Source organism: Parasteatoda tepidariorum, chromosome 5, assembly GCF_043381705.1.
Source record: "Parasteatoda tepidariorum isolate YZ-2023 chromosome 5, CAS_Ptep_4.0, whole genome shotgun sequence".
NCBI lineage: Eukaryota > Metazoa > Arthropoda > Arachnida > Araneae > Theridiidae > Parasteatoda > Parasteatoda tepidariorum.
The window spans coordinates 6423145-6440133 of record NC_092208.1 but is presented as its reverse complement, the minus strand read 5'-3'; the positions used below and the strand labels follow the sequence as shown (position 1 = coordinate 6440133).

The 16989-nt window shown below is 28.9% G+C and overlaps 1 protein-coding gene across 3 annotated transcripts in view; it reads left to right on the top strand.

Annotated features, from left to right (window-relative positions):
• Positions 1 to 11311, top strand: part of LOC107441192 (tudor domain-containing protein 5) — a 97190-nt gene extending 85879 nt beyond the window's left edge. For all 3 annotated transcript variants that reach the window (XM_016054396.4, XM_043046447.2, XM_071180949.1), the window contains 4 exons: positions 1619 to 1721; positions 5142 to 5266; positions 7260 to 7412; positions 11052 to 11311. In XM_016054396.4, the coding sequence (XP_015909882.2) occupies positions 1619 to 1721; positions 5142 to 5266; positions 7260 to 7412; position 11052 (382 nt within the window). In that variant the 3' untranslated portion in view covers positions 11053 to 11311. The remainder of the gene's footprint in view (positions 1 to 1618; positions 1722 to 5141; positions 5267 to 7259; positions 7413 to 11051) is intronic.
• The last annotated feature ends 5678 nt before the right edge of the window (positions 11312 to 16989 follow it).

The window sequence follows — 16989 nt, the reverse complement described above, 5'->3', positions numbered from 1 at the left end:
CAGGGGGTAAAATGAGCAAGGAACGTTTGACTGTCCTAGTTGGAGGAAATGCGTCTGGGACAGAGAAATTGCCCTTACTTGTTATCGGAAAATACCGAAATCCCCGATGTTTCAAGAATGTAAAAACGTATCCTTTGGATTACAAGTCTAGCAAAAAGTTTTGGATGACATCCGTTTTATTTGAAGACTATGTAAGAAAATTGGATTGGAAATTCTTCGCTAAAAAAAGAAAAGTGATACTCGTTATGGATAAATGCACAGCACATAGTGATCTACCTAATTAGAAAGCAGTAAACTTGCAGTTTCTCCCGCCAAACACAACAGCAAAGTTGCAGCCGATGAACCAGGGTATCACAAAGTGCATCAAACAGTCTTATCATAAATGGCTTGCCAGAAAAATGATCTTAAATATTGTAAGCATTTAGAAAATTTGTAATTAATAAGCAATAATTAAATAATCCGACAATATTTTGAAAGTCCAAAACCGAAACTAACGGTAAGTCAAACTTCCTATATGTCGAAGTTTTTCGTCAGTCCTATCAGATTCGAGTTATCGCGAATTCACATGAGTACGTTCCTCGGTNAATTTTATCTGACGACGCCAATGGATTCGAACCCACATAACTGGATCCACACAATATTTTCGTCAGTCCTATCAGATTCGAGTTATCGCCAATTCACTGTATATATAAAGTGCTTGGTTAATAATAATGAAAAACCATAGATTTAAACTGTTTAGGTTAATTTTTTCCAATGTTATAAATTTACTTGTTAATCATTACACATTCAAATATATCAGATCTTTTTATTTGGTAACAAGGAGTTATACTTGTAAGATACAAATAAAATGTTTCATTTAGTATTTAATATTTCTACAGACATGGTGCGTAGCATTTTTAAAAAGTGCTTAAAGGTGCTTATTTACGATTTTTGTTTTTTAAAAGCCCTTAAAAAGGCTTTTCTTATTGAGTGTTTTTAAAAAGTGGTTAATTTTCCCTTTTCGAGAATAAGATTTTTTTTTCTTTACCATGTTGATTTTTGCCACATATTATGCAAAAGCCTGGTTTTCACATTGTTCTATTCAACGTTTTCACAATTCATTCAACCACAATCCGTCGATCCATAGCGTTTGAAAGTGCCAATCATTTAACATGCTTGATGAGATACTTGAGAGGTCGCGCGTGCGTATACTGAGCTGGATTCGGTGAGATTCTTTCACTCTCATGTGCACCCCTGCTGCATTTTGCAAGATATTCTCCATTTCAGGCTCTCAAATCTTTTTATGGTGGATAATATAATCAAGAAAAAGAGTTCTTTGTCAGAAACTAGTTATTTTATCATGATCATATAAAGTCTTAGAAAATTATTTTGCATTTTGTTAACGTATATAGTGCTTAAAAACATTTTTAGTAGTCTTAAAAGGTGCTTATTTTTAATTGAAAAATTTGGCTACACACCCTGTTCAGACCAATTATACCTTGCATTAAAAAAAATAATGCATCCTTTACTGCTGAAAAGTTCACACAAGCTGTTGTCCCTGTTCATCTATTTTCATTATTATTTTTTGCTAATTTGTAAAAACATAAATAAATAAATTAAGCAAATTTGTTTATTGCAGGGGCAATCAGATTTTGAATCTCTTTGGGCATCCATCTGCAACTCTTCGTGCAAAGATTAACACAGAATTAGTAACTTTCAGTCCATCATCGTCCCATTGGCAAGTAAGTATATAACAACAGGATTTCCACTCTACTGGAAAATACGGGGAATTTTCAGTTTTTCTTTCCAAACTGAGAGTTGTGTTTCTTATTTTCGTCTTATAAGAAATAGTTGCCACTCAAAGTGATGGGATATTTGACCTTTTGTCAGTGTCGCCCGAATACCGTTCGTGCAACTACTACAGGCACTATTTGTGATGCCTGAACTGACTTCGGGCTGGAGAAAAATTAATGTTTCTATTTTGTGAAAACCACGCTGACTTCATTTCTACTTTAGGATACTTAATTCACTATTTTCCTAATAGATGATCCTAGTTTTTCACCGATTACGACTTCAGTCGAGGGCGCAAAGAGTGCAATATGGGCTTGTGTGCAATACCGTGTTTTGGGATATACCATACTGTAAAAGATTTGTAAAATTTATTCATTGAAAATCATATTGATGTGTTTTTATATTATATTATGCTAGTTATGTTATATTTAGCTTAAAACTTTTGATTTATTTGCTCTAATCGAGTAGGATGTGTGCGTAATCCATTAATTTTTTATGTGTATGTAAAAATTATAAATACGTAGTTATTGCATTTAAAATTTTATTTTTGTAATAAAAACCAATTTTCTAACTTATATAATAATATAGAGAACAAAATTAAACAGTAAAAAAAAAATTACAATTTTTGGCCCATTTTTCTGAAATATATGCCACTGTTAAGGTGTGAAGGATGACATTTCCGCTATACTAATAATCAATGTTTACTAAACTAGTTTACTTAGCTATACTAGATTATTTTCTATAGCAGTATTAGTTTTTAAGTATGTTCAGCTGTTCCTCTTTTCCTTAATTTTTTCCAACAATTTAAGCTAGTATAGTTAGCCTGATACAACACATACAAGAGTACAGTGATTATGTTTTTCCTCTTAATACATGGAACGTAGCGTTTTTATAAAGTGCTTAAAGGTGCTTTTTTCATGGGGTGTTTTTAAATAGTGCTTAATTTTCCCTTTTCAAAAATGAGATTCTCTTTCTTTACCATGTCGATTTTTGCCATGCATTATTCAAAAGTGTGCTTTTCACAGTGTTCTATTCAACGTTTTCACTATTCATTCAACCACAATCTATTTCGTCGTTTCCACAGCGTATGAAAGCGCCAATCATTTTGCATGTTTGATAAATACTTTGATGAGATTATTGCACTCTCCTGTGCAACCCTGCGGCATTTTCAAGATATTCTCTATTACAGGCTTCATTTTCCACCCTCTGATGTCGAAACGAAAAACATCTTGATCATTTTATAATGGCTAATATAATCTAGAAAAGCGTTTTTTTTTCGTCAGAAACTAGTTATTTTATTATGATCATTTAAAATCTTTGAAAATTATTTTGCATTTTGATAATATATATAGTGCTTAAAAATATTTTTTGTCTGCTTGAAAAGTATTTAAAAGGTGCTTATTTTTTGTTGAAAGATTTGGCTACGCACCCTGTAATATATTGTGTGTAATATGTACAGGGAATTTTTTTTCCAGATTTGAGTGGCAACCCTGAACGATTTTTCTGATTATTTAATTCTATGAGTTTGGAAAAAACTATCTACTGTGTAACTTAAATTATCCATCTTAATTAGTACCTCTGTGTCCGAATTTATAGAGTGGTTCTGCTGTTCTATCTTCATAAATTCAAATTTGTCTGCAACCCCAACACAGATTGTTATTACAGTAGGGAACCGATTATCCGGTACGATCGGGACCATCGCTATTCCGGATAACTGATTCTTCCGGTTTTCTGAATCGCTACAAAAGGCCGTTTTTTTTATTATTGTTAAACCCAATTAAAAAAAAAATTTTTGGAAATAATCTTAAAAAGAAGAAAAAGCAATGAAGTAATACACTAATGATTATTTCCAAAATGATGGTAATTTAAACATCTTTCAAAAAAGAAAGAAAAATCCTAAAATCTTATGAGGAAAAAAAAAAGTTTTTTTTTTTAAAATGGCGGGAAAATTTATCGAATTTCGTTCCGGTTTTTAGGTTTTCTGATTTCCGGATAACGGATTTTGTACTGTATAAATATTCAGCTGAATTTAACTGAAATGTCGCAAAAATTGCAAAGTTATTTACAAATTATACATAAAAACCTTTGTGTCCTAAGCTTTATTTGAATGAACAATGATACTAGCAGATATGTGTTTTTTTTCTTCCCTTGATTCAGTAATTATTTAAGGGTATTTTCCGTATTCTTATGTACTAATTCATTAAGTTCTTAAAAAATTCATCAGCAGTTTGACATTTTCATGTCATTTCACACAGTGCATAGAGTTTTTAAAAAGTGTTTACAGGTGCTTAGTTTCGTTTTTAAAAGCCCATAACCCTCTCGCGACGGGGTGCCTTTCCTTAAAAGTCACGCTCGGGACAAAGCTTTTTTGGGATATTGCCATCCAAAATACTGGAGGAGAAAAAAATGTTATGCCAAATCATGTTTTTTTAAAAAAAATTTTGATGGAAGTTATAAATAACTATAACAGGGTGCATAGTGTTTTTAAAAAGTACTTAAATGTGCTTGTTTTTTATTTACGTTTTTTAAAAGTCCTTAAAGGTGCGTTTTTTTTTATTCAGGGTTTGTAAAAAGTGCTTGATTTTCTATCTTTTAAATAGAGATTTTTTCTTTGCTGTTTCGATTGTCGTTCTAAATTACAGAAAAAGAATGACTTTCAGAATCTTCTCTGAAATATTTATCAAAAACTAGCAATTTTTTATCATGGTTAGGTTTTTAAAACTGATTTTGAATTTTATTGTTTTTATATTAATAAATTAAGAACTTTAAACGGTAGAAAAAGATTATTTTTATTACTGCACAGATCATAATTATGATTTTTTTTTTTTGGAAAGTGATTAAAAATATTTATTGAGTGCTTAAAAGGTGCTTTTTTGTGGAAAAATCTGGCTATTCACCCGGTATAAATTGTCCCCAAAACAATCGGGAATGTGGTGATTCTGCACGAAAGCATAGATGGCCCTTGATGTGGAGAGTTCCTGCAGATATAGAACAATGAAAAATTACAAAGTGGTGAGTTTAAGTCAGTACGCAGTTGCTCTCTAATTTGCACGGCATGCATACATGTTATTTGAAGAGTCTCAATGGGACAAATTTGAGCTCAGTGTCTATCCCTCCAATTTGAAATTATAACACCTATACCACACATTCAAAGCAAAACTGCTGAATTCAGCAGGGATTAGTCTTAAATTGTGCAGGTGGAGGATTGTGTGAAACCTTGAAGCGGTAAGTTCACATAGGCTGATGAATTGGCCTTTTTAGGCTGCTTATAAAGAATAAAATATTATTTTAAATTTTCTAGACTTAGATTTTGAATCAAAGTTGTATGCTACCAAAGAGCTTTGAAACTTAAGTTTTATTTTTGTTTTTAGGAGTTATCTGATAGTGAAAAACCTGAGGAATTGGAAGATGTTCGAATAGTTACAGATGATGATAAAATGAATAGACTTTGTCTCTATGATTTGAAAACAATGAGGGAGGGCATTCGATGCAAAAGGTTTTACTCCTATTATTTTTCTTATCTTGTTTGTGTGTGTGTGTGTGTGTGTGTGTATATATATATATATACATATATATATATAGCGCAAAAACNTATATGTATGTATGTATATCTGTGTGTGTACCATACATAGTTACATATAGTGCCACCTTGTGGGCCACCTAATTGGCCTAAAATAATTTCCTTTGGTATGGAGCTGTAGTATCTTTTAATATAATAGTCTAGCCAAGTTTGCAGGTCAGCGGAATCAACTTCTTAACCTACAGATTAGAGTGTAATGTCTTTAAATAATTACAAAATTTATTAAAGGTTGAATTTTGTTTGAAAAGATTCAACTCACAAATTTTGCATTTTAAACTCCATACTTTCTTTCCCCTCTCACAGACAAAAGAAAAATAGGATAGAATAGAAAGAAGGTCAGAAAAGCTTATAAACAAGTTTCTTTGTTTTTTTATGAAAGAAAAGAAGAAACTCAGAAAAAATTTGCGCTAACTTTGTACAGAAAAATGCTATGATCTGTTAGAAAAACTTATAATCTGGGGTTTGCTTAAAAAAAGGTAACGTAAATTCTGGGATCATTTAACAATATTGACAATTTTCATAGATAAGATATAGAATATGATATAGGAAATTGGGTAATGTACGAAATGAGCAACACATACCACTTTATATAAATTGTTTCTAAAATCTGTTGAGTTTAAAAATACTCAGCTTTTTATAATAAGAGTCTGCTACAATTCTTATGAACTTTAAAACTCTGTTTTAAAAAAATATTCAATTTTGAAAAAGTATTTATTTTATTTATTCTTTTACTGACTTTTGTTAAACTTTATTCGGAGTATAAGCATGCTGATCAGGGAACGTTCATAAGTGAGACAAAGTAATAGCAGGCAGGGGAATATTAATTTATATTTTAATCAAATTGTGATCTCTCTTCAATACGTAGAACATTAATCAAGTGCAAGCATTAGTCCTTTCTCTTACCTTACCTTATATATATATATGGAGTTATTTCGCACATGGTTAAATAGCTTACATGCATTAATTCATACCAAATTTTATAATAACGAGTACAGGTGAATATATATATATATATATACACACACACACTGGTGTAAGAATTTAAGGGAATTTGCAGACTTGGTTGATTATCTCTAGAACTAATGGACAGATTTTAATGATATTTGATATGTACATACATTGATACAATACAAAACAAATAACCATTCAACAATTGTAATACACACACATGATCATAGTAACACTCGGAGTCGGAAGGTATGAAACAGCGGTTGCAGAATAAACCAAAAAAATGGGTTAATAAGGGATATGATTCCTTCTTACAGGTATACAGGCCTTGCAGCGGGGTTTCATACTTAAAATAAGGCACTTTATGACTTCCTTTTAATTGTCCTGTGGCAATTTCATGCCTTCCAACTCCAACGAGTGCTATGCACTATCATGCGTGTGTATGACGATTGTTGAATGATTATTTGTTTTGTATTGTATCAATGTATGTACCTATCAAATTTCAATAAAATTGGTCCAGTAGTTCCAGACATATTCGACCAAGTCTGCAAATTCTCTTTAAATTTCTTATGCCAGTCTATATATATATATGCATATATATATTTCAGTGCTATAACAAGTACTATTATATAAACTAAGATAACAAAAAGGACTAATGCTTGTTCTTGATTAATGTTCTGTGTATTGAGGAACTATCCCAATTTGGTTAAAATATAACTTAAAATTTCCTGTCTCACTTATGAACTTTCCCAGATCAACGTGTTTATACTCCTAATAATGTTTAACAAAAGTCAGTAAACGAATTGATATTTGTTTCCTGACTTTTGNTTTTTTTTTTTTTTTTTTTTTGCTCTTTTTTTCTTCCTTTCTGGTCTCTTACATGAAATTCATTCTGGCCATATTATTCTTACACGAATACATTTTTTCTTTAACATTCATTTTTGACTCTGTCTCTCCGTAGGTTAAAACTTGTAAAAAGAAGAGAGGTTGATAGGACAAATCCTGACCTGGATGAAGAGATTAATAAGCTGAATCAACTCTCGAATAAGGTTCGAGAAAGAATTGTTGAGATTGAACAAATTATCTCAATGTTCTCTGTTCAAAAGAAAAACTGGTAAGTGCATTTCTACTAATAATTTTTTATAAAAAGGACAACTTAAATATTAAGACATAAATTTTCACGAAAACAAAAAGTCATTGTAGCTTGTGTGTCCACTGGCATTTTTTCAGGGGCTGAAAACCAGAAAATGTTCATTAAAATTTTGTGTAAATTTTTTTGTTTATACATTGTTAAACTAATTTTATGTATGTGCAACAAATTTTCACTGTCAAGTTCAATAATCCAATTAAAGCTACTAGTCCAACACAGTTTTTAAACAAAGATTTTAACATTTTTGCAACATTTAAATTTTAGAACAGGGAAGAATAAATAATTATTTGAATTTTTTAAATTAAGTATGATTTGGACACAAAAGAATTATTAAAATCTAGTATTTTATAATTTTTTTTTAAAATTTCTGTTAAATATATCCATACCTGCCAAGTCACCTGTTTTATAATGAAGACTTTTGTATTTTATGAGTATCTCCTGTTCACCTGTATATTCTTAAATTTCTCTGTATTTGTTAAAGAAATTTAAGAAGAAAAAAGAAAACATTGGGGATTAAAATACTTCTTTTACTCCTCAACAGAATTGCAATATGTTGAATGTTTATAGTTTAAGTAATTATAAATAATGGTTTAAATAAATCTTCCTTGGATTAAGATTTATATACATATTTTTTACTTCTATAAATGTCAGTGCTTATATTATTTTCAATTTTGAATTTCTCTTTTTGACTTACAAAATTATGCATGATGTATTAAAACTTTACTTGTAGCCCAAAAATATCGCTAGTAAAATATCTGTTCTTTTATTTCACCAATGTTGGCAGGTAATATCCCACATAGCTTTGTTTTTAAATTAGTGAAGAAATCATAAACTATTGCATTAAATTTAAAACTACAACTTTTACACACATTTTATGATTCAAAGTTTATTCAAAATGACATGTAACGAGCATTAAAAGGTTTAAAAAAAATTTTTTTTAAAGCAAAAGTTTTAATTTATTAGATTTTCAAGGGATGCAAGTGTGAGCCTCCTTGACCTACCTTGCGGACATCCATAGATTGTTGAAAATGTTAAGCTTACTTATAATAATTCACTTTGACTGGTATCCTAGTTACATTAAATGTCTTTTTTTCTCAACCTAAGTTTCCTCCAGTATTCCTTCTAAAGAATATTTTCTAAAATTAATTTTAAAAAAGAAGAGAAAATGCAGACTTAAAATTAAAGAAATTGTAAATATTTGAGATGATTGTGCTCTGGAAAAATACGGATTTTTCACTAACCACAATACAAAAGTGTCCGGAAATCCAAGACACAGAAGTTTCAAGAAATCATCAATCACATTAATATTCAAAAATTCTTGTATATTTTATTTAGAAATATTAGAACTGAAATTTGCATTTGGCATCTCTTTCATTTGTAAATATTTTTTTTCTGGTAGAATAATAAATGTGATTAGACATAAAAGTAAACTTATACATAATTATTCATTTTAATTTTGCTGCATATAATTTAGTTGGAATTTCATATTTTGAAAACATCAATGATTTAAATTTAAAAAGACATTAATTTTTTGAAATGGGTCCTTAATGATTTTGCTCAAGAAATTTCAGGATTTTTGATTTAGGCTCACAATCATCCCTGAAATATCAAAATAGAAATACAGACTTTAACCTGAAATAATTAAAGTTTATTTTAAAAAATATTAAAATGGAAAACTGTAAAAAAGAAATTTTTTTTTATTTCTAATATTTTCTTTGAAGTGTTTCATGATGCATGTTTAGATTTTTAATAAATGCATCATCAAATTATTTATTAAGAATGATTTAATGATGCATTTTTTAAGAAACTAAACATGATACAGTTTATTATTTAAATGTAATATAACTATGCATTTTCTTTTCTTTTGAACCATTTAAGAAAAATCATACATGTCTTTTAAATTTTATTCAATGTAATTTCTATGCTATCCTGCTGCCTTTCTTTCAATATAAATTCAAACGAGCAAAGACTTTTCTACCTAATATATTAATTCCCATAAAGAAATACTTTTAAATTTATACTGATAATTTGAATTCGTTAATAATATAGAAGTACAAAATTACTGTAACTCTTCTACATGTAATAGAAATCATAAGAATATCTGAGGTATTTACAGTTTTACTATTAACAATCCTTACGTTTTGATTTTAATTTGTTTATATTTCCAAGCTATAATTCATGTTCTCTTTTACTTGTTCATTTTAGTTTAGGATCTCTCTATATTTTTAAAAAAAGAAAAAAAATTACAATTTTAGACTTTTTTTTTCATTCTTATAATGCAAAACCTATCGAATGAAAAAATTTGTGCATTTTTAGAAAAGTGCTTAAGGAGTATTCTGATGAAAAATTTTATTGATGCAGATATTAGTTTTTTGAGATATTTTAAGTTTTTTTTTTTTTTTTTTCATGTTCTCTTATACACTTGAAGAAAGAATTTCAGCAATAATATTTTTCAGACACTCTTATTCCTAACTGTAAAAATAACCTTGCTCTTAAAAAAAATAGTTTAGAAGTTATAAAATTTTTACTCAATATTATACAAATTAATTTAGCGAGAATTATACACATTAATTTTGAGAGAATAAATTTTCTTCAAAGGTTAATTTATTTTTCAATTCTGTTTCTCAATGTATTGAAATTTGTATTGGTATGTTGTATTTAAAACTATATGCCATATCTCATAATATTCCCTGTGGCAGTATTTTTTCGTGCTTTCTGCCACAAATCTCTCTAGCACTAATATCTTTCTGCAAGATACTTTCAATAATGACAAAGATGTAAGTTACTAATTTAAGGTAACAAAAACACTGTGTTTACGGGGGAAAAGAAGGAAAAAAAATTTAAATAAATAAATAAAAAACAATATAATTTTTTTAATTAAATATGTAATATTTTTTTAATTCTAATATTATGGGCAATATTCTCACATTTTGTTGGGAGAGGGAACACACAAATTATTTCGTTTATCTCATTTTGTAAATCATCATCAAATTTAAAAAATAATTAAATACTATGAAATCTGTAGCAGTAATTACCGAAAAACAGATCGGCGACGAAATCACATTAATCGAACTCTTTAGAAAGGAGTTATTCAAATGCATGTTTCATTTCAAGATTTGATTGTCGTAATAAATAATATCGTGTAAAATATATGAGGTTGTAGAAACTATGTGGAAATGAAAAGCAATAACTGCCAACAAAAAAAAAAATCGATAGAATTATTACCTCAAAAAGTAAATAATAAAATGCGAAATATATCGGGATATCTAAAAGTCACGTGAAAAGCAATGTCAATAACTGCTGAAAATGCAATCAAAATGAATTTATGATATCAGCATAAATTGAGCACTTGTGATTATTTAAATGTCCGATTCAAATTTTACGTGTAAGTTTCTGCAGAAAAGCAAACCAAAATCTTTTACTCCCCCCCCCCAAAAAAAATCTTTCTGCAAGAACTCTGTTAAGTTCTACGACAATGTCGCTTCGATTCTGCCACGGGGATAATATTATTGATCTTTGCATATATATTTTTTTCGTTTAAAGGATGTCAAAAATTTTCTTTGCATTAGTCAAACTAATATCCTTTTTTTTTTCTTCCTTTAGAGCTGATTTTGTTGGTAAAAGCTCTTACCAAAGTGATATCCAAAGTTACCTGTCTAAGCTGTGATTTGTTGGATGATCAAAACTTTATTATTGACTTAATGTTTAATTTTATTGAATATCATTATTCATTGTAAAAAAATTAGTATTGTAAAATATCATCCATCCTGCATCAAGTAGAAGCTCATGTAGATGTTCTAAAATTTTTGTAGTTATCATTATGTTACAATTTTGTATCATTTGCCATTAAAATTTTGTTCATATTTGTGGCCTATTTAAATCTGTTGCAAATTTTACTGCAGAACTAATCTAGTTAGATATTTAGTGTTTTTGGCGCAAGAGCCAGAAATGGCTATACCGCACCATGAACTTGATCTAAAAAACAGAAGATTATAGTGTGGTTTATCGCCAATAAGTAAATGTAAAGTAGGATTATTGCAGCCAAAATAGCATTGTCTTAGAAATTTAAATTTATTACACTGGGTCAGAACGTGTTTAACAGTTAATGGTTCATTACAGCTAGAGCAATCTGGTGCAGGTTCACTTAGTAAGAGATGTCTATGTGTAATACGTGTATGACCAATGCGCTAACGATTCAATATAACTTCGTATTTTCTCGGCAAACTTTGTTTCATTACTGGTTCTATATTTGGTATAAGACTGTGTAACTTATTATTTGTCTCCTCATTCCAACTTTTTTTGCCATTCGAACTGTAGTGTAAGATCAAAACTAATCTACATTGCGAGAACTATTCAGTTTTTAAAAATTTCTCTAAGGATGCCATTTACTTTGTTAAAGAATTGAGAGGACTCAAACCCAAAACTGTTTGATTAATTAATATTATCACATTAATTAGGAAAATTAGTCTTAAAATTCTGGCCATCCTGCATCGACTAGACTCTTGTTTAAGTTTTCTAACATTTTTACATTTATTATACTGTTATAATTAAGTGTGATGTACCATTATAATTTTGTTTACATTAGTAATCCATTTATATCAGTTGCATCTACTTTTGAACTTGGCTCTATTGCCAGAACTATTCAGTTTATTAAAATATCTTATTTATTCCATTTACTCTATTAAAGAATTGTGGGTCCCCCAAATTATTTAATTAATTTTCAGATTTGCACTTTGCAAGTTAAATTTTTTGTTTGCGTTACATTTCAGTGCATATTGCTTGTATTTTCGAACTTATCTTTTAAGGTTCAAATTGGGGAGTTAGCTATACTACCCATCCAACTGGCTAACAGGAAAGCACTAAAGCATACACCTTGAATAATAGAATGCTGCTTTTAAAATGTTATTTCATGTTAATGTAAAAGTCAAGTATTTTTAAAACATTTTTTTTAAAGTTGAATTGAAGTTTGGTTATTAATGCCCTTCTAGCAGGGTTGANACCTGGAAAAATCAGGGAAATTTGAAATCTGATTTGAGTGGCCACCCTGTATACTACCTATCCAACTGGCTAACAGGAAAGCACTAAAGCATACACCTTGAATAATAAAATGCTGCTTTTAAAATGTTATTTCATGTTAATGTAAAAGTCAAGTATTTTTAAAACATTTTTTTTAAAGTTGAATTGAAGTTTGGTTATTAATGCCCTTCTAGCAGGGTTGACAAAAGTCATGATTTTTTTTTTAAAAATCAAAAATCCGATTTATTTGATTTAAGTCGGATATTTACCAGCCATCAATCAATTTTGAAACCATCTGATAAATTTTATTAATAATACTTTATTATTTAAAAATATTAATACTACAGCTAAAATGATTAATATTTCTACCTAAAATGTTTAAAATTATTGTTTAATTATTTCAAACTAATCACTGAAATTAAATTATAGCTATCTTTGTTCGAGCTAAACATCCTAAAATTTTAAAAACATTTGGGCAATTTGTTAGTTAGATAATGTTGTTAGTTAGATATCTAATAAAGAGTAAATTAGTTTAGATCTGTATACATTGATGGAAAAAAAAATCTCTCTAAACTACACATTTGATAAGTTTCAAAAGCATTTGTGTGTAAATAAACATAAAAGAACGAGTATCATTGAAATATGTCTATTGCTAGCTAATTACTTTATATATGGGTGATGGAAAATTATAATTTAAAAGTTTTGTGTCACTCTTATCCACATTTAGAACTTTTAGAATTTTATTTTATATTTTAGCGACTAGCTTTTTTAAAAGCCCCTTAAAGGCAGAGTTTGTTTATTTAAATTAGCTTGATTTAAATCAACTGATTTTTTTATATATATATTGATTTTAAAAGTTAAAAAACATTATTTTAAATTATTGATACTTCTATTATTTCTATTCTTAGTTTTAAAATTTATTTTAAATGAATTGCTGCATTAGCTTTAAAATGTATTTTTGCTGCATTAATTAATTTTGAAATTACTTTTTTTCATGGTATGCGTTAAATTCCAATACATTTGAAATTACATTTGTAAACATCTAAGTATTTTTCTCTCATTATCTTTTACATTATCAGATTTTCTGTAAGGAAATTTTGTGGAAAAAAAATTTAAATGAGTTCATAGATTTTTGTAAAAATTTTTTTCAGCTAACTTATTTTGATATAGGATTAAAAATGAATATTTTGATATAAAAATATATAGATTAAATATTTATTTATTTTTTGATGAATGACTACATTTATGAACACAATCTGTAACATTTATTTTGTCAATTTAAAAATCTAGAGAAAAATAAGAAATCTCAATTTTGAATTAAAATTGTGGTTTGGTAATTGAAACTTGACTTTAATAGTTGAAGAGTTCTTTAAATTCTCTATTTCATCTAGTCTTTAAATTTCAACCATGCATTTGTTTCAAAATGGTTGCTATGTATTCAAAGCTATATATTATAATTAAAAATTGTTTTAGGTAGTTAGAGCCTCTAAAATATTCTTATAATATAGTTTTCATATTAGTTTAATTTTGATTAAACATTTATAAAGTTTTTTTAGTCATAAATCAAAGTTCTTACAGTGTATTTGAATAAAAATAAAAAAAAATCCGATTTAAATCGAAAAAGTCTGTTTTTTTTTAATTTTTTAAATCACTCACCCTGCTTAAAAGTGCTTTTTTTATTGGGTGTTTTTAAAAAGGGCTTAACGAAAATGAGAATTTTTTTTACTTTACCATGTCGATTTTCGCCACATATTATGCAAAAGCGTGGTTTTCACATTGTTCTATTCAACGTTTTCACAATTCATTCAAACGGAATGCATTTCCGCATACCATCGTTCCAAAGCATATGAAAGCACTAATCATTTTACTTGTTTGAAGAAATGCTTGCGGGTCCGCATGTGCGTATACTGAGCTGGATTCAGTGGGAATTATTTTTGCACTATCATGTGCAACTCTACTTCATTTTGCAAGAGATTCTCAATTTCCCGCTTCATTTTCCTCCCTCTGAAATCGAACCAAAAAATCTTATCTTTTTATGGTGGCTAATGTAAGCAGGAAAAAGAGTTTGTCAGAAACTAGTTATTTTATCATGAACATGTAAAGTCTTTGAAAACTATTTTGCATTTTGTTAATGTATTATAGTGCTTAAAAATATTTTTAAATGCTTAAAAGGTGCTTATTTTTTGTTAAAATATTTGGCTACGCATCCTGCCCGGAAAGAAATCTTATAAACTGTCTCAACCGTTTTACTATTATCTTTTCAAAAGAGCTTGTTTTCTGACAAAAAGAAAGATTGTCAAAAGTCTACATCATACTCGACAAATGCCCAAAGAAAATACTGCCTAAACCAGGGATGGGGAAACTACGGCCCGCGGGCCAACTGTGGCCCGCCGGAGGATTTTATCCGGCCCGCGGATAGCCGATGTATATTGTTTATATTTGCCGATCAGCGGCAAATATAAACAATATACATCCATTTTATTGTCGACTATGTTTAAAATTATTTCTGTTTCTCCTTTTTTAACAAAGTACTGATGACATTTTTACTTTCACTATTTTTGTTGTACAAAACATAAATTGATGGAAATAGTTAGCACAGACAGCTTCTATTGGTAAAATGTTGAAAGCAGAAGTTCTTTATAGAATAGCCGTAGATTGGCTCCAACTAGCGTTTGTCTTTCTCGAGGAGCTGACTTATGGAATCTAATATAGGTAAATTGTACTTCACATTTGGCAGACTGCGGATTTTACGCTCCAAAGAGCGGACAATCTAACAATCATTTAAAGCAGTTGTTTCTAAATATGCCTAAGTTTGACAAATCATTACCAAAAGCTAGTTTCCAAAATGTAAAATTTCACGCCCAGAAAATCAGTGCTATGTTAGCTTAATCTTATATACGTGAACAAGAGTTTTCAATTATGAACCTTAGAAACAATTATTTCAGAAGTAGACTAACAGAAAAAGATTTAGTCTTGTTCCTTAAAATAAGCACAACTCACTTCGAACCTTAATATAAGGAACTTTTAGAAATGAAATCGCAATTTCCTTCATCCCACTAAATATTTAAATTAAAACTTGTATATCGCTTTTTTTTCTTTCTTANGAGCTTGTTTTCTGACAAAAAGAAAGATTGTCAAAAATCTACATCATACTCGACAAATGCCCAAAGAAAATACTGCCTAAACCTATAAAAACCTTCCAAGGAAGAACGTGAGAAGCACCACCTCTCACCACTTTGTAGAAAGACATTTGCACCACATTGTTGTTTTTTCACCCGTCTGTTTTACAAGGGCTTATTTGAATTTTAAATCATAAGTAGTCTCATTCTAGTCTGGAAGACGAACACTTCTCTGATGCTCGCTATTTTAATGCTGCTGAACTCTACTGAGAGGAGTTATGGTCTTTGGACTCGATATTGGATAAAAAAAATCCAGTTATTTTTATATTAGTAAAACGTATGTATAAAATTTAAAAACATGGTATTGAATGCCATGGTCTTGATAAGGATTGGCGATCGAAATGGGCTACAGGTGGCGTCGTGCAGAACTCTTTACCTTTGGCAACACTTCGCATGCTATCACCATCAGCGTGTGGAGAGTCATAGAAGAAGGAAAACGTTAGTTCGTGTCTTGATTTTCAAATNGTCCAATCGTTTCGCAAACAGAATCTATATCGTCAACCGCATTTTTGACCACTTTCCGGCTATTTACAAATGTTATTTATTTATTTATTTTTTTGAAACTCTGTGTCTGATGACAACGCAAGCTGCAATAGCTAAATGGCTTCCTAAATGGTACAAGCAAATATTGTCAACCAAAATTTTGATCATTTTTGACATAAATATAAAAAGAAGAAAATAGTGGAATAAAAATTTAGAGACCACGTTTAACCCTTTGATGCAGAATTTTTATTAAACATACTTTTCACATTATTTTAAGTCAAAGTGGAAAATATTTTATTTAGTAATTTATGGTTATGAAATGGAATATGATACATCGGTTTCTTTTTCTGCTTTAAAAGTAAAATTTTATTTAAAAAAATCTGACTCACTCCCAAACAGTAATTTTTTAAATTGATACTTATTTGCAGTTATTCAAATCTAAGAAAAACTTATTCACCATTAAAATTTCTTTAATTTACAAAATCAATTACGAATAAATTTTTGAACATGAATGAAAAAAAAAAAGTTTTCTTTTCATTCTACTTTTTTTTTATTTATATTTTATTACGAATATAATTCCTATAATATAACAGACTAGTTTGTACTCTATATCCAAGCCCTCTAGTGAACTGTGGTTTTTGTTTATTGCAGCTGTACATAATTTGTTCTTTTTTTATTTGATTTTTATAAGTTGTAATGATTAATAATAATTGATAACTTTGCCAGAAAAATCTGAAATTCGCACATTTTATGACACATTTTTTTTCAGATTTTTTTAAAGATTTATAATTTGTAAATTTTAAACTTTTTTTTTAAAAAAAAACTAATTATTAAAATTTAATTCTTTATATCATTCTGAAATT